At 32.0% G+C, this 19,571-nt stretch overlaps 1 protein-coding gene across 2 annotated transcripts in view; it reads left to right on the top strand.

Moving 5' to 3' along the window:
- Window positions 1–19,571, top strand: part of LOC143078805 (inositol 1,4,5-trisphosphate-gated calcium channel ITPR2-like) — an 88,647-nt gene that overhangs the window by 54,389 nt on the left and 14,687 nt on the right. The window contains exons 35-52 of one of the 2 annotated variants that reach the window (XM_076253787.1): window positions 510–674; window positions 829–1,152; window positions 1,784–1,971; window positions 2,504–2,617; window positions 2,855–2,939; window positions 3,648–3,734; window positions 3,973–4,077; window positions 5,480–5,551; window positions 7,680–7,809; window positions 9,478–9,616; window positions 11,895–12,053; window positions 12,813–12,969; window positions 13,595–13,692; window positions 14,076–14,111; window positions 14,883–14,982; window positions 15,847–15,897; window positions 16,469–16,678; window positions 18,708–18,848. In XM_076253787.1, coding sequence (XP_076109902.1) covers window positions 510–674; window positions 829–1,152; window positions 1,784–1,971; window positions 2,504–2,617; window positions 2,855–2,939; window positions 3,648–3,734; window positions 3,973–4,077; window positions 5,480–5,551; window positions 7,680–7,809; window positions 9,478–9,616; window positions 11,895–12,053; window positions 12,813–12,969; window positions 13,595–13,692; window positions 14,076–14,111; window positions 14,883–14,982; window positions 15,847–15,897; window positions 16,469–16,678; window positions 18,708–18,848 — 2,361 coding nt within the window. The remainder of the gene's footprint in view (window positions 1–509; window positions 675–828; window positions 1,153–1,783; window positions 1,972–2,503; window positions 2,618–2,854; window positions 2,940–3,647; window positions 3,735–3,972; window positions 4,078–5,479; window positions 5,552–7,679; window positions 7,810–9,477; window positions 9,617–11,894; window positions 12,054–12,812; window positions 12,970–13,594; window positions 13,693–14,075; window positions 14,112–14,882; window positions 14,983–15,846; window positions 15,898–16,468; window positions 16,679–18,707; window positions 18,849–19,571) is intronic. The other variant, XM_076253788.1, reaches the window with a different exon arrangement.

Consider the following 19,571-nt stretch of genomic DNA (forward strand, 5'->3'; position numbering starts at 1 on the left):
ATAAGATCAATTTATATGCAATAAGCCACACATATAACAAATAGAATAGTATTTAGTTGAAAATGCTAAATTTTAATTTCAACAAAAAAAACGACATTTTAATAAAATTCGAAAAGGGGAAAATTATAACAAATGACAACAGCAAACGCTTTATTACTTCAAACAAAAATAAAACGAAAATCGAAACAACTGTTATATTCCTGACTTGACATAGGCATTTTCTGAAACATGGTTTTACAGCTAGCTAAACGTTAAAATCACAAACTACTGAAATCAGAGGAAAATCCAATCGAAAAGTCCATAATCATATGGCAAAATCAAATAACAAAAAACATCAAAAAGCTAAACCGCCTACTTGAATGACAGTCGACCATCGTCTTTTTTTTTTATTGGAGATGAAAACAAAGTGAGTCATTGCAAAATAAGATGTATATTAACCTAAAAAATATGATGTTGATATAGAAAAACCTTATCCAGTCAGTAAAGTAAAATATAATTATTTAATTCAGGAACAACAGTACCAAGGGATGAAAAAGATATTTTCTAAAACATTGTGGCTGATGAAGCTTCTAGCCAGAGAAAACAAGGAAGTACAAGAAAAGTTGTTTCAACATTTAGATACACTTCTCTCGGTTCAGATAGTACCATCTGATTTAGCACTGGCACTTAAGGAGGTATGTTATTTTCTAACTTTAAATATTGAAAAATGTTAAACATTACTTTACGTTATTTTAATTTTATATAATATTTATTAATTTGTTAATTGGCTCATTTAGCATGATTTTGACTTGTAAAAATTGTAGTTTATACCGTCTGATTATTTTGCAGCTGTTTGTTGCTAACCAAAGTACATGCCTGAAAGTGTCATCCAAACAAATACAAAAAATTGTGCTCTTGGCAGCTGACTATCAACAAGAGGCACCCGAATTTTTAGAACTTTTAAATGTCCTTGTGAAAGTGGACGGACTTGATCTGACAATAAAGAGAAATCAAGCACTTGTTATGAAATATATAATGCAAAACTATAGAAAAGCTGCATATGTTCTTGACCAGCCACGAGACATGAGGGAACAGATTCTAACAAACAAAAGGGAAAAGGGACATTTAGCATACTATGTCCGATTGGTTGATCTTCTAGCTACATGTGCAGAGGTAATTATATATAGAGTTACAAAACAGTATACAAAAAACGGCCATCCTAACCATCCATTTTTTAAGTTAACTTCGTCCTGACAGAATGATATCGAATTACGGTATGCGTTTCACAACAATTATATTTTGAAATACATGAACAGAAAAATGAAATTGATGTTATATTCGTGCACCGTTACACATTCAGGAACGTAAGTAACTGGTAAACTTGAGTGGTTCTCGCCTTTGATTGATCCTGAGGCAGATTATCACTTAAACTGTCGATTAAAATATAAAGATGAAATAGCAATGCAAACATAAACAATAATATAGAACAGGTTCGTAGATAGAGTGGTTATTTTTTCCATGCGTGTATCACTGGTTATGAAATTTGAGTTCTATCCAGCATTTTGGCTTCAACACAACTAAACCAATCATCATGTCAAATAGTCAGAAGCTGCAAAACGATATTTGAAAAAAGATATTTGAAAAAAACACAAAGCAGTTCAATAAAAGGTTGTGATGCAATAAACTTGTTGATAACCATAAGAAATGTAAACATCGTGCTTTTGCTTGTATTAATTATCTCATGAATAACATTTTGGAATAATTGAACACATTTTTTCAATAACATGTTTTCATATTCTTATAGGGAGAAAATAAGTTCATAGAATCATTGTGTCAAACGATACTTCCAGTTCAAGATTTATTATGGGTGATGAATCATATATCAATAGACAATAATTTGAAGAAGCCTTTTGTGAAATTTATGATATGGGTGTATATGAAGCCAGTCGGAAATCTCGTCGAAAGCGGAGGAGCAGATCTTCAACATGATAAGTAAGTGGCCAGAGAAAGAGGTATTTGTTGATTATATATATATATATATAAGTCATTAATATGCAATGTGTATGTACTTACTTGAGCAATACATGGGATGCCACATGTGGCACATTGTTACAGTCTATGTCAATGTTGTCTATGTTATGAATTTAAAACTATTTGTCTTTTAGAGGTTTTTCGTATTTTGTTAAGGCGTTACAAGTGTGTCTTTAACACAATAGTTTGAAAATATGTTTTGTATTGTTCGTCTCTCTTATACATTTGACAACATCTCCACTGGAAGAAAAGTAATATGATTTTATAATAGTCTGATATTAAGATGCAATATTTATACAACAAGTACATTGTTTGTAACAAAATATTCTAATAATACGATTACATTTGTCATGTTTATACACAAATACAAGTTTGTTACTTTAACAAGTTTTAAAGTTATAAATGAACAATAAGGAATAATGTCTAGTTTTTAAACTGGATGGATTACATCTAATACTACGCAGGTCATATTTATTATTATCTATTGTTTCAGAGATTTGTGGGACTTCATTTCTGCTGTAGCAGGGTCAATTAACCAGATATCTGATACTATGTCTCGACATTCAGAACGAACCGTCAGTTTACTTAAATCACCACCAGACTTCAGGTATTATGCTTTGAACGGAGGGCGTAGTGTAACATTACAACATAAAAGACATTCTATAAATTATTTATTGAAATGGCTTATATTTATGTTGCATGTTTACATTTATTCGAACCCAATGTTTCGGCAAGTCGGCTAATTGTTATTTGTCCAAAATAATTTATATTTTCGGATGTTCTTACATGCATTCTCTATTAGGACTTGTATATTACATTTAACTGTCAAATTTGTTTATTACAGTTTTGTAGCGGATGAAGATGACCCTAAAGAAATTTTGCATGGCAATATTTTCTTTATATTAGATGCTGTGTTGCCTTTCCTTGAGGTAATTTCTAAATGATATAAACAATGTATGTTTTATTTATAATTTAGTTGCGTACGCTTATAATATGAAAAATACATTTACATAAATCATACTCTAACTGTTGTAGCCGTTATATGTGCAAATTTTATTTTAAAATAAGTCCAGTTCCATTCTTAGTACATTTATAATTCTGTATTACCAAAGAGATTAGCCGGACCATATCTGTAACAGTAAATTACTCAATCGAAATCCATATATGATTTGCTTATTTTGAGGTGATCTTTAAACTTATTTTCATCATATGTGACTGCAAACATTTACCTTATAAACTTGAAACGACTTATACATACACTGATGTGCATTCTGGTTGCACGAGAATTGGCATTTCGTTTGTTATAAAAATCAGAATGGAAATGGGAAATATGTTAAGGAGACAACAACCCGACCGAGAGCAGACAACATCCGAAGACCACGAATGGGTCTTCAATACAGCGAGATAATTCCACACCCGGTGGTGGTCCTCAGCTGGTCCCTAAATAAAATTGTTTACTAGTTTAGTGAAAATTGACGTCACACTAAACTCCAAAAAAATTTAAATGAAGTTAAATTTTAAAACAAAATACTAACAAATAATATATGTTATAATATATTTAATTCAAAAAGGGAGTTGTGCTTACAATTGAATCAACTATAAATATAAAGTCACATGATTTCTTTTGTATATTTAAGGTATTTTATTCAATATTTTATTCACTTGATAAAGACCTATACCCAACTGAATTGGACCATACAGATACACTTGCTAGTGGATTTGCGGTATGTATTCTATATGGAAATTAATATAATTAAGCACAAAACATACATTGGTATCTGAAATGACTGCGTATATATTGTGTTACATTTACTTGATCTCATAATTCTTCAAATTTCAATCTAAGTTTCTAATCTTCAGATTGAAGGGTCCTGAGAGTCCATTGTTTTACTGTAACAGACCCTTCTCAAATATTTATTGATATTTTTAATAAAATGGATGGTGATTTATTATCTATTTCAGTCGCTGTGCGAGTCAATAGGCTCTTTGTTGACATCACCAGCACATATGAAATCACTTGTGGCAACCGTTACAATATTGATATCATCATCAACTGCTCCAAAATCTGTAAGTACCTTTAACATTTATAACAAGGGCATATATGCAAAAAGAAAATGGTTTGGAGGAGGTCGGTCTTGGCTGTTGGTGTTTTTCTCTTTAATTGTTATAGTTTGTAATTTATTTTGTACTAGCACTGTATTGCTATCAAACTTGATTTGGTGTATCGGTACTGGTATTTTTGTACAAAGTAGATTTTAAGTCCAACAATTATTTAATTGTATTAAAATTACATTTACACTCTCTCACTGGAGGTTTTCTTTATATATTTCTTAAGTCGTTCGGAGTTTTAGGCTTTTAAAGGTTTGTTTTTGTCCTTTTGAAAACCTTTGTTTTCAAGCATATCTAATTAAGAATGTTATTCAAGAAAAAAACCCATATCGAAGTCAATTGTGATACACAGCCATTATTCCGCATAATTATTAACCAGATAAATAAAGGCAACAGTAGTATACCGCTGTTCGAAAATCATAAGTCGATAAAGAAAAAAACAAATCCGGGTTACAAACTAAACTAAGGGAAACGCACACAGAAAAGAACTATAATGTAGCAATGGCAATTTTCCTGACTTGGTACAGGACATTTGAAGAAAAAAATGGTGGGTTGAACCTGGTTTTGTGGCATGCCAAACCTCCCGCTTTTTTGGCAATATTAAATCTAACATTAAAATGACAGGACTACAATACAAATAATCAGGAGAACATATAGTACAGAGAAACACACGAATAATAGCTAACAAAAGGTACCAGGTTTAAAATTTAATACGACAGACATGCGTTTCGTCCACACAAGACTAACCAGTGACGCTCAAACGAAAAAAGTTCGAAAGCCAAAACAAGTAAAAAGTTGCAGAGCACTGAGGACCAAAAGTTCCAAAAAGTTGGGTGCAATACTGCTAGGATATTCTGCCTTGGATAAGAACATCCTTATTATTTAAAATAATTTATACTTTTGCAAACAGTAAATTTTATAAATTGACTTTATAATAGATATACATGATGAAACCGAAGTGTCGACGAACTACAGAATAAAAACGGATACATTACATAAAACAACTTGATCCAGCAAAATATCAATCACAAAAATACACAGCCGAGTTAGCCAAATCCTCAACGCATAAAGTGACATCATATTTGAAAATGAAAAAAAAAACTGATGTCACATTTGAATTTCGAAAAATATTTCCCAAAAATAAGATAGAAATAGGATTGATTCAAGATTAGATTTCTTAAACTGATATTACATTTATTATCAACAATAACAATACTTATTTTAAATATCAAATTGTGGTAGTAATTAGATAATTAATAAATTTGATATTGATTACAACATAGCAACTTTTATAATGTTTGTACTCTCAAACATGTCAAATGCTGTATCTCATTTGTATATGTTGAAAAATATATTTTAGGCTAATATCGGTGCTTTGGATAAATTTACCCAACAAATGAGATTAGCAGATACCAAGAGCGATGTACGCAAGGTATGTTTAATTTGTGGGTAATGTTCAGTTACTTCATTTGAATCAAATCAAATGGAGACCACCTTTAAAGTAAAAGGTGCGAGATAATCAGTCTACCTTACCTAAAATGTAACATATTGTGTGAAGCATTCGGTAACTAGCCCAAGGAAAACGTCTTTGTGGATATAAAGAAGGATCAAAGTCATGTACAACTAGATATCATTGAGATGGGAGCCATCTCTGTGGGCCCCGCTGTCAATAACGTGGGGTAAATAAGTTGTATGGATAATCTGATATGAAGCATTATTTGAAGTTATTACATAGTCTCATGTGTGATTTTGATCTAAGATTTTAAGTTAAAACTGATAAATATTCTCATCTTACTTTCATAGTATAATAGTGATATGACTGCATGATGTGAACTCATTGTTTACTACTCTAAGGTGACTTCTGGATATATGGATTGATGTTTGAACAATATGTTTAAAGGTGCTGCCCAATTGATATTTGTCACATATTTTTAGAATTATGCCTTCAATATATTATGACCCACCAAGTATAAAGTATGAAATATTAATGGTTCTCGAGAGGTAGAGCGGACACAGTTTGTTAAGAACAACGAACGCGTGGACAGACCGACAGACTGATCTTAGACCTAGGATGCATACATTATGACACATTCTCTTGTGTTGGTTAATATATATGTTAAGTTGAAAATGTTTGTCAGGTATAAAGTATGAAATAATAACAGCTGTCCTCTCAAAATATAATGTGGATCAAATTTGTTAGCGATGGACAGACCAACAGACAGACAGACCTTTGACCTAGGAAGTGGTACATACATCATGACACACCCTCTGGTGTTGGTTAAAATGGATGTCAAGTATAATATTTGAAATCATAACGGTTCTCAAGATATAGAGCGGACACAATCTTCACCACAGGACACAGGGTTGTCAACTGAAACCAAAGTTTTTTTGACGTTGACCTTTGACCTAGGAAGTTGTACATACATCATGACACGCCCTCTGGTGGTGGTTAAAATGTATGACAAGTATATACTTTGAAACCATAACGATTATCTAGATATGGAGCGGACACGATCTTCACCACAGGACACAGGATTGTCAACTCGAAACCAAAGTTTTTGACCTTGACCTTTGACCTAGGAAGTTGTACATACATCATGACACACCCTCTGGTGGTTGTTAAAATGGATGTCAAGTATAAACTTTGAAATCATAATGGTTATCTAGATATGGAGCGGACACGATCTTCACCACAGGACACGGGGTTGTCAACTGAAACCAAAGTTTTTGACCTTGACCTTTGACCTAGGAAGTTGTACATACAACATGACACACCCTCTGGTGTTGGTTAATAATCATGTTAAGTATTAAGTATGAAATCATAATGGTTCTCTAGATATGGAGCGGACACGAAAGTGTTACGGACGGACAGACGGACGGACGGACAGACGGACGGACAGACGGACGGACGGACAGACTGATCACTATAGGGCGACCCGCCGTCGGCGGGGCCCTAATTATTGCAGAACAATGTGTTCACTTTTACCGTTAAGTTTTCTGCTAGAAATAATTACAGGTACTTAATGTTTCCAACCAGGTGTCTTCTAGGATTTGTGTTCAAGTCACAAGCAACACTTATGGAATGCTATAACCTATTGAAATTGATCAAAATTCGAAAGTTATTTTACACATTTGTACAGATTAGAAATCAAATCAAGCTTGATTATTGCTTTGATACCTGCAATATTGATAATGTGATCATTGTTGCCACAAAACTTTGAACGATGCAATAAAAGTTCAAATGAATTTCCTAATACATTATGATGGTGAAATGCTGTTGACAGAGAAAAATCACAATACATCTGTCTTGTCTACCTGGAGACGTGCATAACGGTAGTACAAAGGTATGCATGATCATTATATTTATTAAAAAGGACTTCATAAGTATAGAAAAGCAGATCTGATCACAAACGACCTCGTAGAATAAACGAAGTTTTATTCTTCAAATTTAGTTAAAATCATTGACACATATATAATGTTGAAGATGCTTCACTTAAATATTTTGTGATACTAAAACATTTACTTATAATTCTTACAATGCAAAACTATAAATTATACAGGGCAATATGGAGTATTACTGCACTGAGCTAGAATTAAATGCCAAGTTCCATACATTTGCCAAAAATAACCGCATTATTCATAGAGGGCACAATACTGTACAAGCACAAATGAAGTATAAATGTAAAAGAGGTAGGTTAAATTCAATTCAAACAACTTTGTTAATGTGTATGAGTTCCACGATTTAGCTATGTTCACTTTGTAACATAAATCAGTTAGAATTTTTTTATCAGTTACTGAAGCTACTTTTACTTTCAAATATAACGTATACTAAAAGTGTTTTCTTTTTGAGTGAAAAAACTCTTCAATTAAGTACATCAGTTGGTTACAGTCAACACTTTCCTTGTTTTAAAATATAAATTCCGCAAATAGATGATCTTGTCATTTTCACATACAATTATGACATCATCTGGGTGTCAAACTAAAATTATACATATTAAAAATTTGTTCGCTTTTTAGCTCACCTGGCCCGAACAGCCAAGTGAGCTTTTCTCATCACTTGGCGTCCGTCGTCCGTCGTCCGTCGTTCGTCGTCGTCGTCGTCGTCGTCGTCGTCGTCCGTCGTCGTTAACTTTTACAAAAATCTTCTCCTCTGAAACTACTGGGCCAAATTTAACCAAACTTGGCCACAATCATTATTGGGGTATCTAGTTTAAAAAATGTGTGGCGTGACCCAGCCAACCGACCAAGATGGCCGCCATGGCTAAAAATAGAACATAGGGGTAAAATGCAGTTTTTGGCTTATAACTCAAAAACCAAAGCATTTAGAGCAAATCTGACGGGGTAAAATTGTTTATCAGGTCTGGATCTATCTGCCCTGAAATTTTCAGATGAATCGGACAACCCGTTGTTAGGTTGCTGCCCCTGAATTGGTAATTTTAAGGAAATTTTGCTGTTTTTGGTTATTATCTTGAATATTATTATAGATAGAGATAAACTGTATACAACAATAATGTTCAGCAAAGTAAGATTTACAAATAAGTCAACATGACCAAAATGGTCAGTTGACCACTTTAGGAGTTATTGCCCTTTATAGTCAATTTTTAACCATTTTTCGTAAATCTTAGTAATCTTTTACAAAAATCTTCTCCTCTGAAACTACTGGGCCAAATTTAACCATACTTGGCCACAATCATCATTGGGGTATCTAGTTAAAAAAATGTGTGGCGTGACCCAGCCAACCGACCAAGATGGCTGCCATGGCTAAAAATAGAATATAGGGGTAAAATGCATTTTTTGGCTTATAACTCAAAAACCAAAGCATTTAGAGCAAATCTGATGGGATTAAATTGTTTATCAGGTCAAGATCTATCTGCCCTGAAATTTTCAGATGGATTGGACAACTGGTTGTTGGGTTGCTGTCCCTGAATTGGTAATTTTAAGGAAATTTTGCCGTTTTTTGTTATTATCTTGAATATTATTATAGATAGAGATAAACTGTAAACAGCAATAATGTACAGCAAAGTAAGACCTAAAGATAAGTCAACATGACCAAAATAGTCAATTGACCCCCTAAGGAGGTATTGTCCTTTATAGTCAATTTTTAACAATTTTCATAAAATTTGTAAATTTTTACTAACATTTTCAACTGAAACTACTGGGCCAAGTTCTTTATAGATAGAGATAATTGTAAGCAGCAAGAATGTTCAGTAAAGTAAGATGTACAAACACATCACCATCACCAAAACTCAATTTTGTCATGAATCCATCTGATTCCTTTAATATTCACATAGACCAAGGTGAGCGACACAGGCTCTTTAGAGCCTCTAGTTTTATTTTCTTGTTTATTACCAAATATAGAATATACAGAGATTGGAACTAATGAAGAGCTACCTCTTGGAGAAGAATTTCAAAGTTTAGTCAAATGTTTTTGTGAACCACATGAAAAAAATATTGCCAAAAAGTTCCAGATGGCAAAAAAACTACTGCAGCAATTAGAGTGAGTGAAGCAAACTTTTAAACAATTTTAAAACATTTGTTTACTATTTTTACATAACAAGTGAGAAATGAAATCATATGTATTACCATATTAAGACCTAATATTTAAATCTTAACTATTAAATATATTATTTTTTTTCGGAATTCAAGTTATACCTGTAGGATTGTTTCTATGTGTATTAAATGTGTGCTGTTAGTGTATGCAGATGGTTTGAAAAGGTGGACGATCGACTTTTTAAAAAGATTTGTGTCCCTTGGAAAAATTAAATTTATTGAAAATAACCTCTTTTGCGCAGGAGTAGATTACCTTAGTCGTATTTGGCACAACTTTTTGGAATTTTGGGTCTTCAATGCTCTTCAACTTTGTATTTGTTTGGCTTTTTAACTATTTTGATCTGAGCGTCACTGATGAGTCTTATGTAGACGAAACGCGCGTCTGGCGTATAAAATTATAATCCTGGTACTATTGATAACTATTTACACCACTGGGTCGATGCCACTGCTGGTGGACGTTTCGTCCCCGAGGGTATCACCAGCCCAGTAGTCAGCGCTTCGGTGTTGACATGAATATCAATTATATGGTCATTTTTATAAATTTTCTGTTTACAAAACTGTGAATTTTTCGAAAAACTAAGGATTTTCTTACCCCAGGAGTAGATTACCTTAGTCGTATTTGGCACAACTTTTTGGAATTGTGGGTCTTCAATGCTCTTCAACTTTGTATTTGTTTGGCTTTTTAACTATTTTGATCTGAGCGTCACTGATGAGTCTTATGTAGACGAAACGCGCGTCTGGCGTATAAAATTATAATCCTGGTACTATTGATAACTATTTACACCACTGGGTCGATGCCACTGCTGGTGTATGTTTCGTCCCCAAGGGTATCACCAGCCCAGTAGTCAGCACTTCGGTGTTGACATGAATATCAATTATATGGTCATTTTTATAAATTTTCTGTTTACAAAACTGTGAATTTGTCGAAAAACTAAGGATTTTCTTACCCCAGGAGTAGATTGCCTTAGTCGTATTTGGCACAACTTTTTGGAATTTTGGGTCTTCAATGCTCTTCGACTTTGTATTTGTTTGGCTTTTTAACTATTTTGATCTGAGCGTCACTGATGAGTCTTATGTAGACGAAACGCGCGTCTGACGTATAAAATTATAATCCTGGTACTATTGATAACTATTTACACCACTGGATCGATGCCACTGCTGGTGGACGTTTCGTCCCCGAGGGTATCACCAGCCCAGTAGTCAGCACTTCGGTGTTGGCATGAATATCAATTATATGGTCATTTTTATAAATTTTCTGTTTACAAAACTGTGAATTTTTCGAAAAACTAAGGATTTTCTTACCCCAGGAGTAAATTATCTTAGTCGTATTTGGCACAACGTTTTGGAATTTTGGGTCTTCAATGTTGTTCAACTTTGTATTTGTTTGGCTTTTTAACTATTTTGATCTGAGCGTCACTGATGAGTCTTATGTAGACGAAACGCGCGTCTGGCGTATAAAATTATAATCCTGGTACTATTGATAACTATTTACACCACTGGGTCGATGCCACTGCTGGTGGACGTTTCGTCCCCAAGGGTATCACGAGCCCAGTAGTCAGGACTTCGGTGTTGACATGAATATCAATTATATGGTCATTTTTATAAATTTTCTGTTTACAAAACTGAGAATTTTTCGAAAAACTAAGGATTTTCTTACCCCAGGAGTAGATTACCTTAGTCGTATTTGGCACAACTTTTTGGAATTTTGGGTCTTCAATGCTGTTCAACTTTGTATTTGTTTGGCTTTTTAACTATTTTGATCTGAGCGTCACTGATGAGTCTTATGTAGACGAAACGCGCGTCTGGCGTATAAAATTATAATCCTGGTACTATTGATATTTATTTAAATGGTCGCCACAAAAAGGTCTCGGTAACACCTATTAAATCAGTTCAATCGAAAATACCAGCCTACTTAACAGATTTATCTGTAACTATTATTCTCTCGTAAACATATACCAAACCAATTTCGAATAACATCTTCAGTTTTAAACACTGGTTACAGGATCTGATGACGACACTAAGCCTAACCTCATGAATGCAAACTAATCTAGTTCTCAATTCATATTCGTATACTCTCTCGATTCACCATTCCTAGCTCCAGTTACGACTAAGTTCTTCTGTGTTACATTGATTTCTCTCTTTTAAGTAGTTTTTGATGTACGAGATTTAATTATCGGTAAACTACAAACTGTACTTTTGACTCTATGTATGATATATTTCTGTAGGATTTCGTCAAGACAAATCCTAACATCGACACCAGCAACAGTATCACAAGAGGATCTTGACATAAAATGCTTACAAATTCTTAGAACTTTTATTCACCAAGAAGAAAGAAAACTTCGTGTTGATTGGGATCAATATGCTTCAGATGCAGACATTAAAAAGTAAGACGAAATGATGTTAAGTCGAAGACGAATTATACACACTGTCAGCAGTTTTTGCTTTGTTTATAAATGTCTACTTTTCTATGATAAATCTAAGATACTAGATTCATCTAATAAAATCTAGTTATCAATTGAGTCCAGGTTGAGTTAATTCCAGCAAGAAACACTGCTTGCAAACCCAGGATGAAACTATTTAAACCTTAAATGATTAATTGATTTAGAGTAGCATAACTGGTAGTCTTAGACACTTAGTCATACACATGGCCATATTGATTACGAGCCAAATGTGATCGTTTGAAAAACAATGTTACCTGAGCAAATGTTGATATGACTAACTACTAGTATTCTCGACTTGTTTTGATTTGTCATATATTCTTAAAAGTCGGACAAAAAAATGAATTTTGTTGTATGCAGACGGACTCGAGTTGAACATATCTTTAATATTGTGTTTTTCATATTGAGCCTATTACTTTAATTAAAAAAACTGTTCTAAGTTGTTTGATATTTTCACGATTATGACAAGAAAAAAAGAAAACTTCGTTTGTTTTTTTTTGTTTTTTTTCAAAAAAAAATTATACTTGATAAACAATTTTTATGTTCCTACTACATTACAAATTTAATCTAAATTATGAACTTTATGTCATAGTGATGGAAATGTTGTTTTGTATCATGAACACTTGTTTCATTAATATTTTTCAAAAGTCTAACAAATTTCTAAATATGTACAGCTGGGATACTTTGTTTTTTTTTCATATTTAGGCAACTTGCAAATATCAAAGAAGTTCAAACAGCTATAAATTCCCATGATTTTGTTGGTAAAGTTCTACCACATATTGCTAGACGAAGTGATGCCATTGTTAGAGAAGTCCTGGCATTCTTGAGTTTGATGTTGTTTAATGCCAACCGAGACGTTCAGGTCAGTCACGTTCATTTCAGAACCAAAAACTCTTTATAAAGATTGTTTTACGTATTATATGATGAAATGAAAACGATAAGCGGCATTATTGGAAGTTCTTCAATTGTTGCTTGTAATTAATACTTATTTTGCATCAGAAATATAATTACACTCTGTTTTACTCTTTTTCAATACCTTTATGTCCAATCGTAGCGCGATTTGAATAAATTAGACAACATTTTTGTCAACATTGATTTAATTAAAATTAAGTTTAATCAACCATTTTTTACATAAGAACCAAGTCAGGAAAATGAAAGTTGTTATCCATCGTTTGATGTGTTTGAGCTTTTAATTTTTGACGTTTGATTAGCATAAAAAAGAAGATGTTGTATGATTGCCAATGAGACAACTCTCTACAAGAGACCAAAATGACGCAGAAATAAACAACTATAGGTCACTTTCCTTTTTGTATTTTCTTCCGGTGTTCCGTACTTTTGTGATTTTACTATTTACGTAATCAGAACGACGACAGTTGTTTTCCCATTCGGTTTATATTATCAATTGCTCGATGGTTTCGTTGGTGAATGATTTCAATATATTTGGTAACAAAACATTCACACAATAACAATATTTTATATTTTTGTAGAAATCTCTACTCGAATATTTTCTCTCAACACGTGAAGAGGTGTTTTTTATGGCTGTCCGAGATCGAATGCAAATATCAACAAATTCGATTAAAGAAAAGTAAGTGCTTGTAAAAGTATTTGATATAACATGATATTTTTGTATACTTCTGAATTTATTTATTTTTAGATTTTGTTTCCTGTAATATGTCAGTTCTAACACTACAATTGTATTAAACCGTACATATATATATATATATGCATGTTTATAAATTTTTACTATCATTTTACTATGAAGTTTCCATTTGTGTTCAATTTATTCTTACTTATATGCTGTTTTTTTTTAATACTGCTAAATAATTTATATATAATCACTTAATAAAAATAACCATGTTTAAGATGAAGTATTATGCCATGCATTTTATAACACTGTTAAAAGGAAACATACAGAATAAAATTGATTTACACATATGTGACCTTTTAAATAATGTTTTGAAACATTAGGTTCCTTGCCAGACGGAAACACCAGGAAAAGAAAGGGTATATAGTGCATGGATTGACTATTATATTTATTTATTTATTTGTTTTATATAGACTTTAGAAATTTAAATAGGACACCCTAACAAGCAAATAGAAATACATTTCATAGATTTTAGATATCGTGTAGAGAACCATTTTTACACTTTTATGTATCCCAATTTTGTTTATAAAAGCCTCATAGATATTCCAAGTTGGTTTAACTGAGTTTGTTCTACAAGAGGTAATTTAACTTTAAATATTGGTAAATGTCATAGAAGATACACTTTTCAATCATGTAAGAATTTACTAATGAAAAATAAAAATCTGGAATGCTATTCCTCTAAAAAAAAAATATTTTTCAAATATGATTTTGTTTAAGTATTCATTATAAAAAATAATATTTATAAGTTAGTGGTTTGTGGAGTGAACATGTTTACATAGTTGGTGATTTTAATGACTATTTCAGGTGCAGTATGAATAAATACACATGATTTTCATTCTTGTTTTTTTCACATTTAGTCAGTTGTTTAAAATATTGCACCAATTCTTTTTTGAAAGAAACTACTATTGTTAAATATGTGCACGTTTAAGTTAAAAACAACTCTTGTGTCAATATGTTTGTGTGATATTTGTCTCGAATTTTACAAAGTAAACAATTATAACTTTTAAGGCTATGATTCACTTTGAACAACAAAGACACTTTCAAACATTAATTTCCTATGTGATGCAATTCTTTAACTTTCATAAACATATATACCGAGCTATTAACAAGATTAAATTAATATATTCTAGGAGGTCATTACTTGCCCAACATCAAGCAAGAGTGAAAGATATCATGTCAAATCTTACTAGCTTTCAGTCAAGTATCTCTGCAGGAAAAAGAGCTTTACAGGTAAGATTTGTTCATGCATCATAAATTATTTTAATATATAATATGCAGGTACTATATTCACAACCATAATGAATTTTCGTTATCTAAGGTAAATGTTAAGAAATAAAATGTGATAAAATTATCAATGATAAGACAACTTTCCTCTAGAGATGAACTAAGTTTAAAACATTTAGTTTTGTTAAATCTAGAATATTTTTGAATACAAATAGTCGCAATTTAAGCATGTTAACCTAAATAAAGGCAACAGTAGTTCGAAATTCATCAAACGATTGAGAGAATACAAATCCGGGTTGCAAACTAAAACTGAGGGAAACACATAAAAAATAAGAGGAAAACAACGAAACAACAGAAATACTAAAGCATGTAAAGTGCAACAAAATATGACAATGTAAAACACTCAGAATCGAACTATAAGATAACAATTGCCAATTCCCTGACTAGGTGCAGGACATTTTAAGAAAAAAAAATGGTGGGTTGAACATGGTTTTGTAGCTAGTCAAACCTCCCGCTTTCATGGCAATGTTAAATATATCACATGAATGACAACATTACATGACAGGACTACTTTTCAAATAAATGGAAAAACATTCAAGATATAGAAATACACAAATTAAAAATACAATAGAACATTACGACATGCTTATAGCTATTAAAGGTACCAGGCTTATAATTTAATACGCCAAACGCGTGTTAGGTCTACATAAGACTCACCAGTGCACTCATGTCAAAATTGTAAATAAAGCCACAAGTTATTAATTATCGTAGGGTAAACGAAGTTTACTTGTACTTTTTTTTATTATATCCTATACGTTTAAGTCACTGTGTGGCTAAAACATACACTTTAGCTGTGTTATGGTATTGTAGATGATACAGACATACGAACTACGGTTGAAAAGAGATAAAATGCAGGGATGGGTAAGCTATTAAAGATTTAAAGCATCATTTGAATTGCAAAAAGAATAATACTGATGACATAAAAAAAGGTTTTTTAAACCAACACTTTTATATATATGGACAGATGAATAGACGTACTGACAAATTATCAAATATGTCATTTAGGATTTGATGAAATAGTTATTGACATCTTCAGTAACCATTTGTGGTTTTTTTCTCGATATGGAGAAAACGATGAGATGGAGATCCCATTTGTGCTTGGTATTTTATGCAATTGCAACGCATATGCACATTATAAACAAGAATTATTGCTAAATTATATTAATAATTAGTTTTGTTGAGAAATTTGACATTCATATCTTCTTGACACATCTATCACGTTCTGTTTTGAAATCGAAATCTGTCAATATATTATATAACATGCTGTCAACCAGGATTGCACTGGTATAGGATAAACCTGATTTGAACATGCTTTTCAATACAAATGAAAATTAATGATAAAGCTATCTGGGTATAAAACAAATTAAATAAAGATAATGTCTTGACATGCAACACTTTTTAACCTACTTTGACAAACTTGTTTTTATCTTAGAGTGCGCTTAGTAGAGCAAAGGAGCCATTACCACAGAAAAAGCGGAAGAAATCTAAAAAGAAAAAGAAACCACCAGAAAATAGGAAGCCACCAAATCTTATTCACTCCAATGGTATATCACGTGATAACAGCAACGAAGCACTACTTAAATCACCCGATACACCTGTGGAATATTCTAAAGATGTAGAAATGGTCGATGTATCATTAGATGTAAGTAATATGTTTCATAATATGTTACAAAAATCATAAGAGAAAGAAAAAATCTGCAGTTGTTTACTTGTCACTCGTTTCACTACATTTTACATACAATAAACGACAAAAAACGTTTAAGCTGCATGAATGTAACTGCTCTTTTTATGTTTTTTTTACCATTGACTTTATTGCAGAATCTCTCTAAATCGGTATTTGTTAATCTCACATCGACTTGGTTATATATATATTAAATTCCATAGATTCAAAAAGTGACATTTATGCCTAGTTCATACAACTATAGACTGACAAATCCTCATAAATAGTGGCAGAATGCGCGTAGGATATGTATCCATAGTAGCCAAACTAAACTACTTAGGTACTTGGGGTGTTTAACGACCTTGACTATCAATTACAGTCTCACACAATCGTCTGTATACCCCAATTTGATGCAATTTAAAATTAGTAGTATTTCAAATCAAAAACTATGTGAAGTGTTTCGAGTTCTTTTGCAAGGTTAAGTACGTTTTAAATTTATAGTACTTTGTTACTTTCATATAATGAAATAGACATTACTTTAAATTATTATGCATACAGTATTCAGAACCATGGCTGCCGCTGGAGGACATATCTAATCAAATGTTGGTAAATAGTTTTTTTGAATCACTATAGGATATACATGCATTTTAGTAATCATCTTTTTGCGCATCATTTCTTTTACTCATTTTAATCATGGCTTTTAAATTGCATTACTTCACATTTATTAGTTTTCATTAAACACTTGAAATGGATTTCCTTTTAAAAACTCGTTTTACAGATCATGCAATTAGCTTCAGCATTTATTCATACATCCAAATGTTCAATATATCATAAATTCATTATCACATTATTATCAGTATGTTTCGTTTGGGAAGTACTGTAGTTTTGTAAGCCTTTGCTTTGCAAATTTCATAATAGATTTATCAATTAACTATCAGCTTTGCAATCATCAAAAACAGTGCTTTCCAATGACAAAAAGCAGATGTGGGTATTACATGAGTGAGTAAGTAACTAAATGACACAGATGGCAAACAAACAAAAATACAGTCCTCGTAAATTGGCTGATTTCTGTGCAATGTGTAAGGTTACAAATCGATTGATAAGTTAATAGAACCTATCAAAGATATTATATATTAGATACGTCTTATTAAAAGCTGACAATCATTCTGTATAGTTAGTTATAGTGTATGTGTGGAATCTTTCTTTTAAACACCACATGCACTTTCAAAACAACAACTTAGAAATGGAAATTGGTATGTGACATATGTTCAAATACGTGTTGATTGCATACAATAACTGTTTATGACGTCATTACACTAAATCCGTTGTATGGTGGATATGCACAGATTGATATTTTAGTCTAGGATTTATGATTTGTAATGTAGTTGTTATTCATGTTATTTGCTGTTAACTACCTTTCAGTTACTGCGAGAACTCTTAGATCTGTGTTTTGTTTGTACTCACTTGAATTGGTTTTTTTTATGTTGCCTTTAAGCGACAGCTTTATGGTATGGGTTTTTCTTACCGTTACATGCCCTACAATAGCCTACAATTGCTTCCAGCTACTTCATTTGAACTATGACTGTTAGTTATATCATTGGCAATGGTGGCACATCTCCTTATTTTTATAATAGATGGATTGATTTGATCAAATCTAACATTTTTCAATGCAGATATACTGTTCTATTCATTTTGTTTTGTATGCTGTAATCTATAGAAAAAAAGGAAATACATGTTATCAATTCTACTTTAGGATAATGAATCATAACATAATTTGTTCAAAATCATAAATATATATAAGTATTAATCAACATCCAAAATTTCTTTATTACACCGGAAGGAACAGAACAAACATTAGATAGAGGCAAAAAGTAAAACCACAAAAATACTGGACTCCGAAGAAAATTCAAAAAGGAAAGTCCCTAATTTAATGGCAAAATTAAAAGCTCAAACACATTAAACGAATTGATCGCAGCTGTCATAACTGACAATAAATTGTTTATTTTATTAGGATGAAAAGGCTGCAGTGGAACTGATAAATTCCATGGATGATGGGGTAGGTGATATGTTGGAGTATAAAGATGACGGATACATAGAGTTGGTGCTTAAGCTTCTAGCAAGAGTCTGTGATGGACAAAACACAGATCTACAGGTTAGTTTTATAAGGTGTACTTCTTATTGTATAAATCATAATTGAAATTTTAGCAGAGAAATTCCCTTTCATTAATTTTATATAGAAATTCATTTATTATTTTGGACTGTGAACGGACTGATCTAACATTCAAGTAAAAGTAACGTTTTCCGGATACCTTTTACTTATTGCTAGCGCAGCCACGAAATAACCAAATTAACACAGGTTCTATGTACTTTACATAAACTAAGAAGACTAGTTCTGCCCTGGAACCTTGTCACACTAGGGGACAAGTGTCTACAACAACCGACATAACGGACAATTCTCTGGGAGGACAAAGCTAATACTTGACCGGACAATAATTTGGACAAGTATAAGCCAGCATTCTAGGAAGGGAAGTTTTAAAGAAATAATACCTAAATTATCATATTTATTTCATACCAAAATACACAATAAATATTCTAATAAAAAATGGGGTGTAATAAGTGTTCATTATGCCAAATTGTCACGCAAATTTGAACTTTTAGTTCAAGCTATCCATTAATAGTGACAAGTATGTGAAAGGTTTTGATTATACACAATTTAAAACATAAAGACGACATAATATTTATGGATTTTTATCAATTTCAAAATTGTTTAATATGAGAACCAATTGGATATGAATATACCTCTACATTATCCATATTTCTCAATCAAAAACACCTGTCACTACTGTTTTGTTACTTCAAATAATTATATTAAAGA

This window comes from Mytilus galloprovincialis, chromosome 6 (genome assembly GCF_965363235.1).
Source record: "Mytilus galloprovincialis chromosome 6, xbMytGall1.hap1.1, whole genome shotgun sequence".
Taxonomy (NCBI): Eukaryota; Metazoa; Mollusca; class Bivalvia; order Mytilida; family Mytilidae; genus Mytilus; species Mytilus galloprovincialis.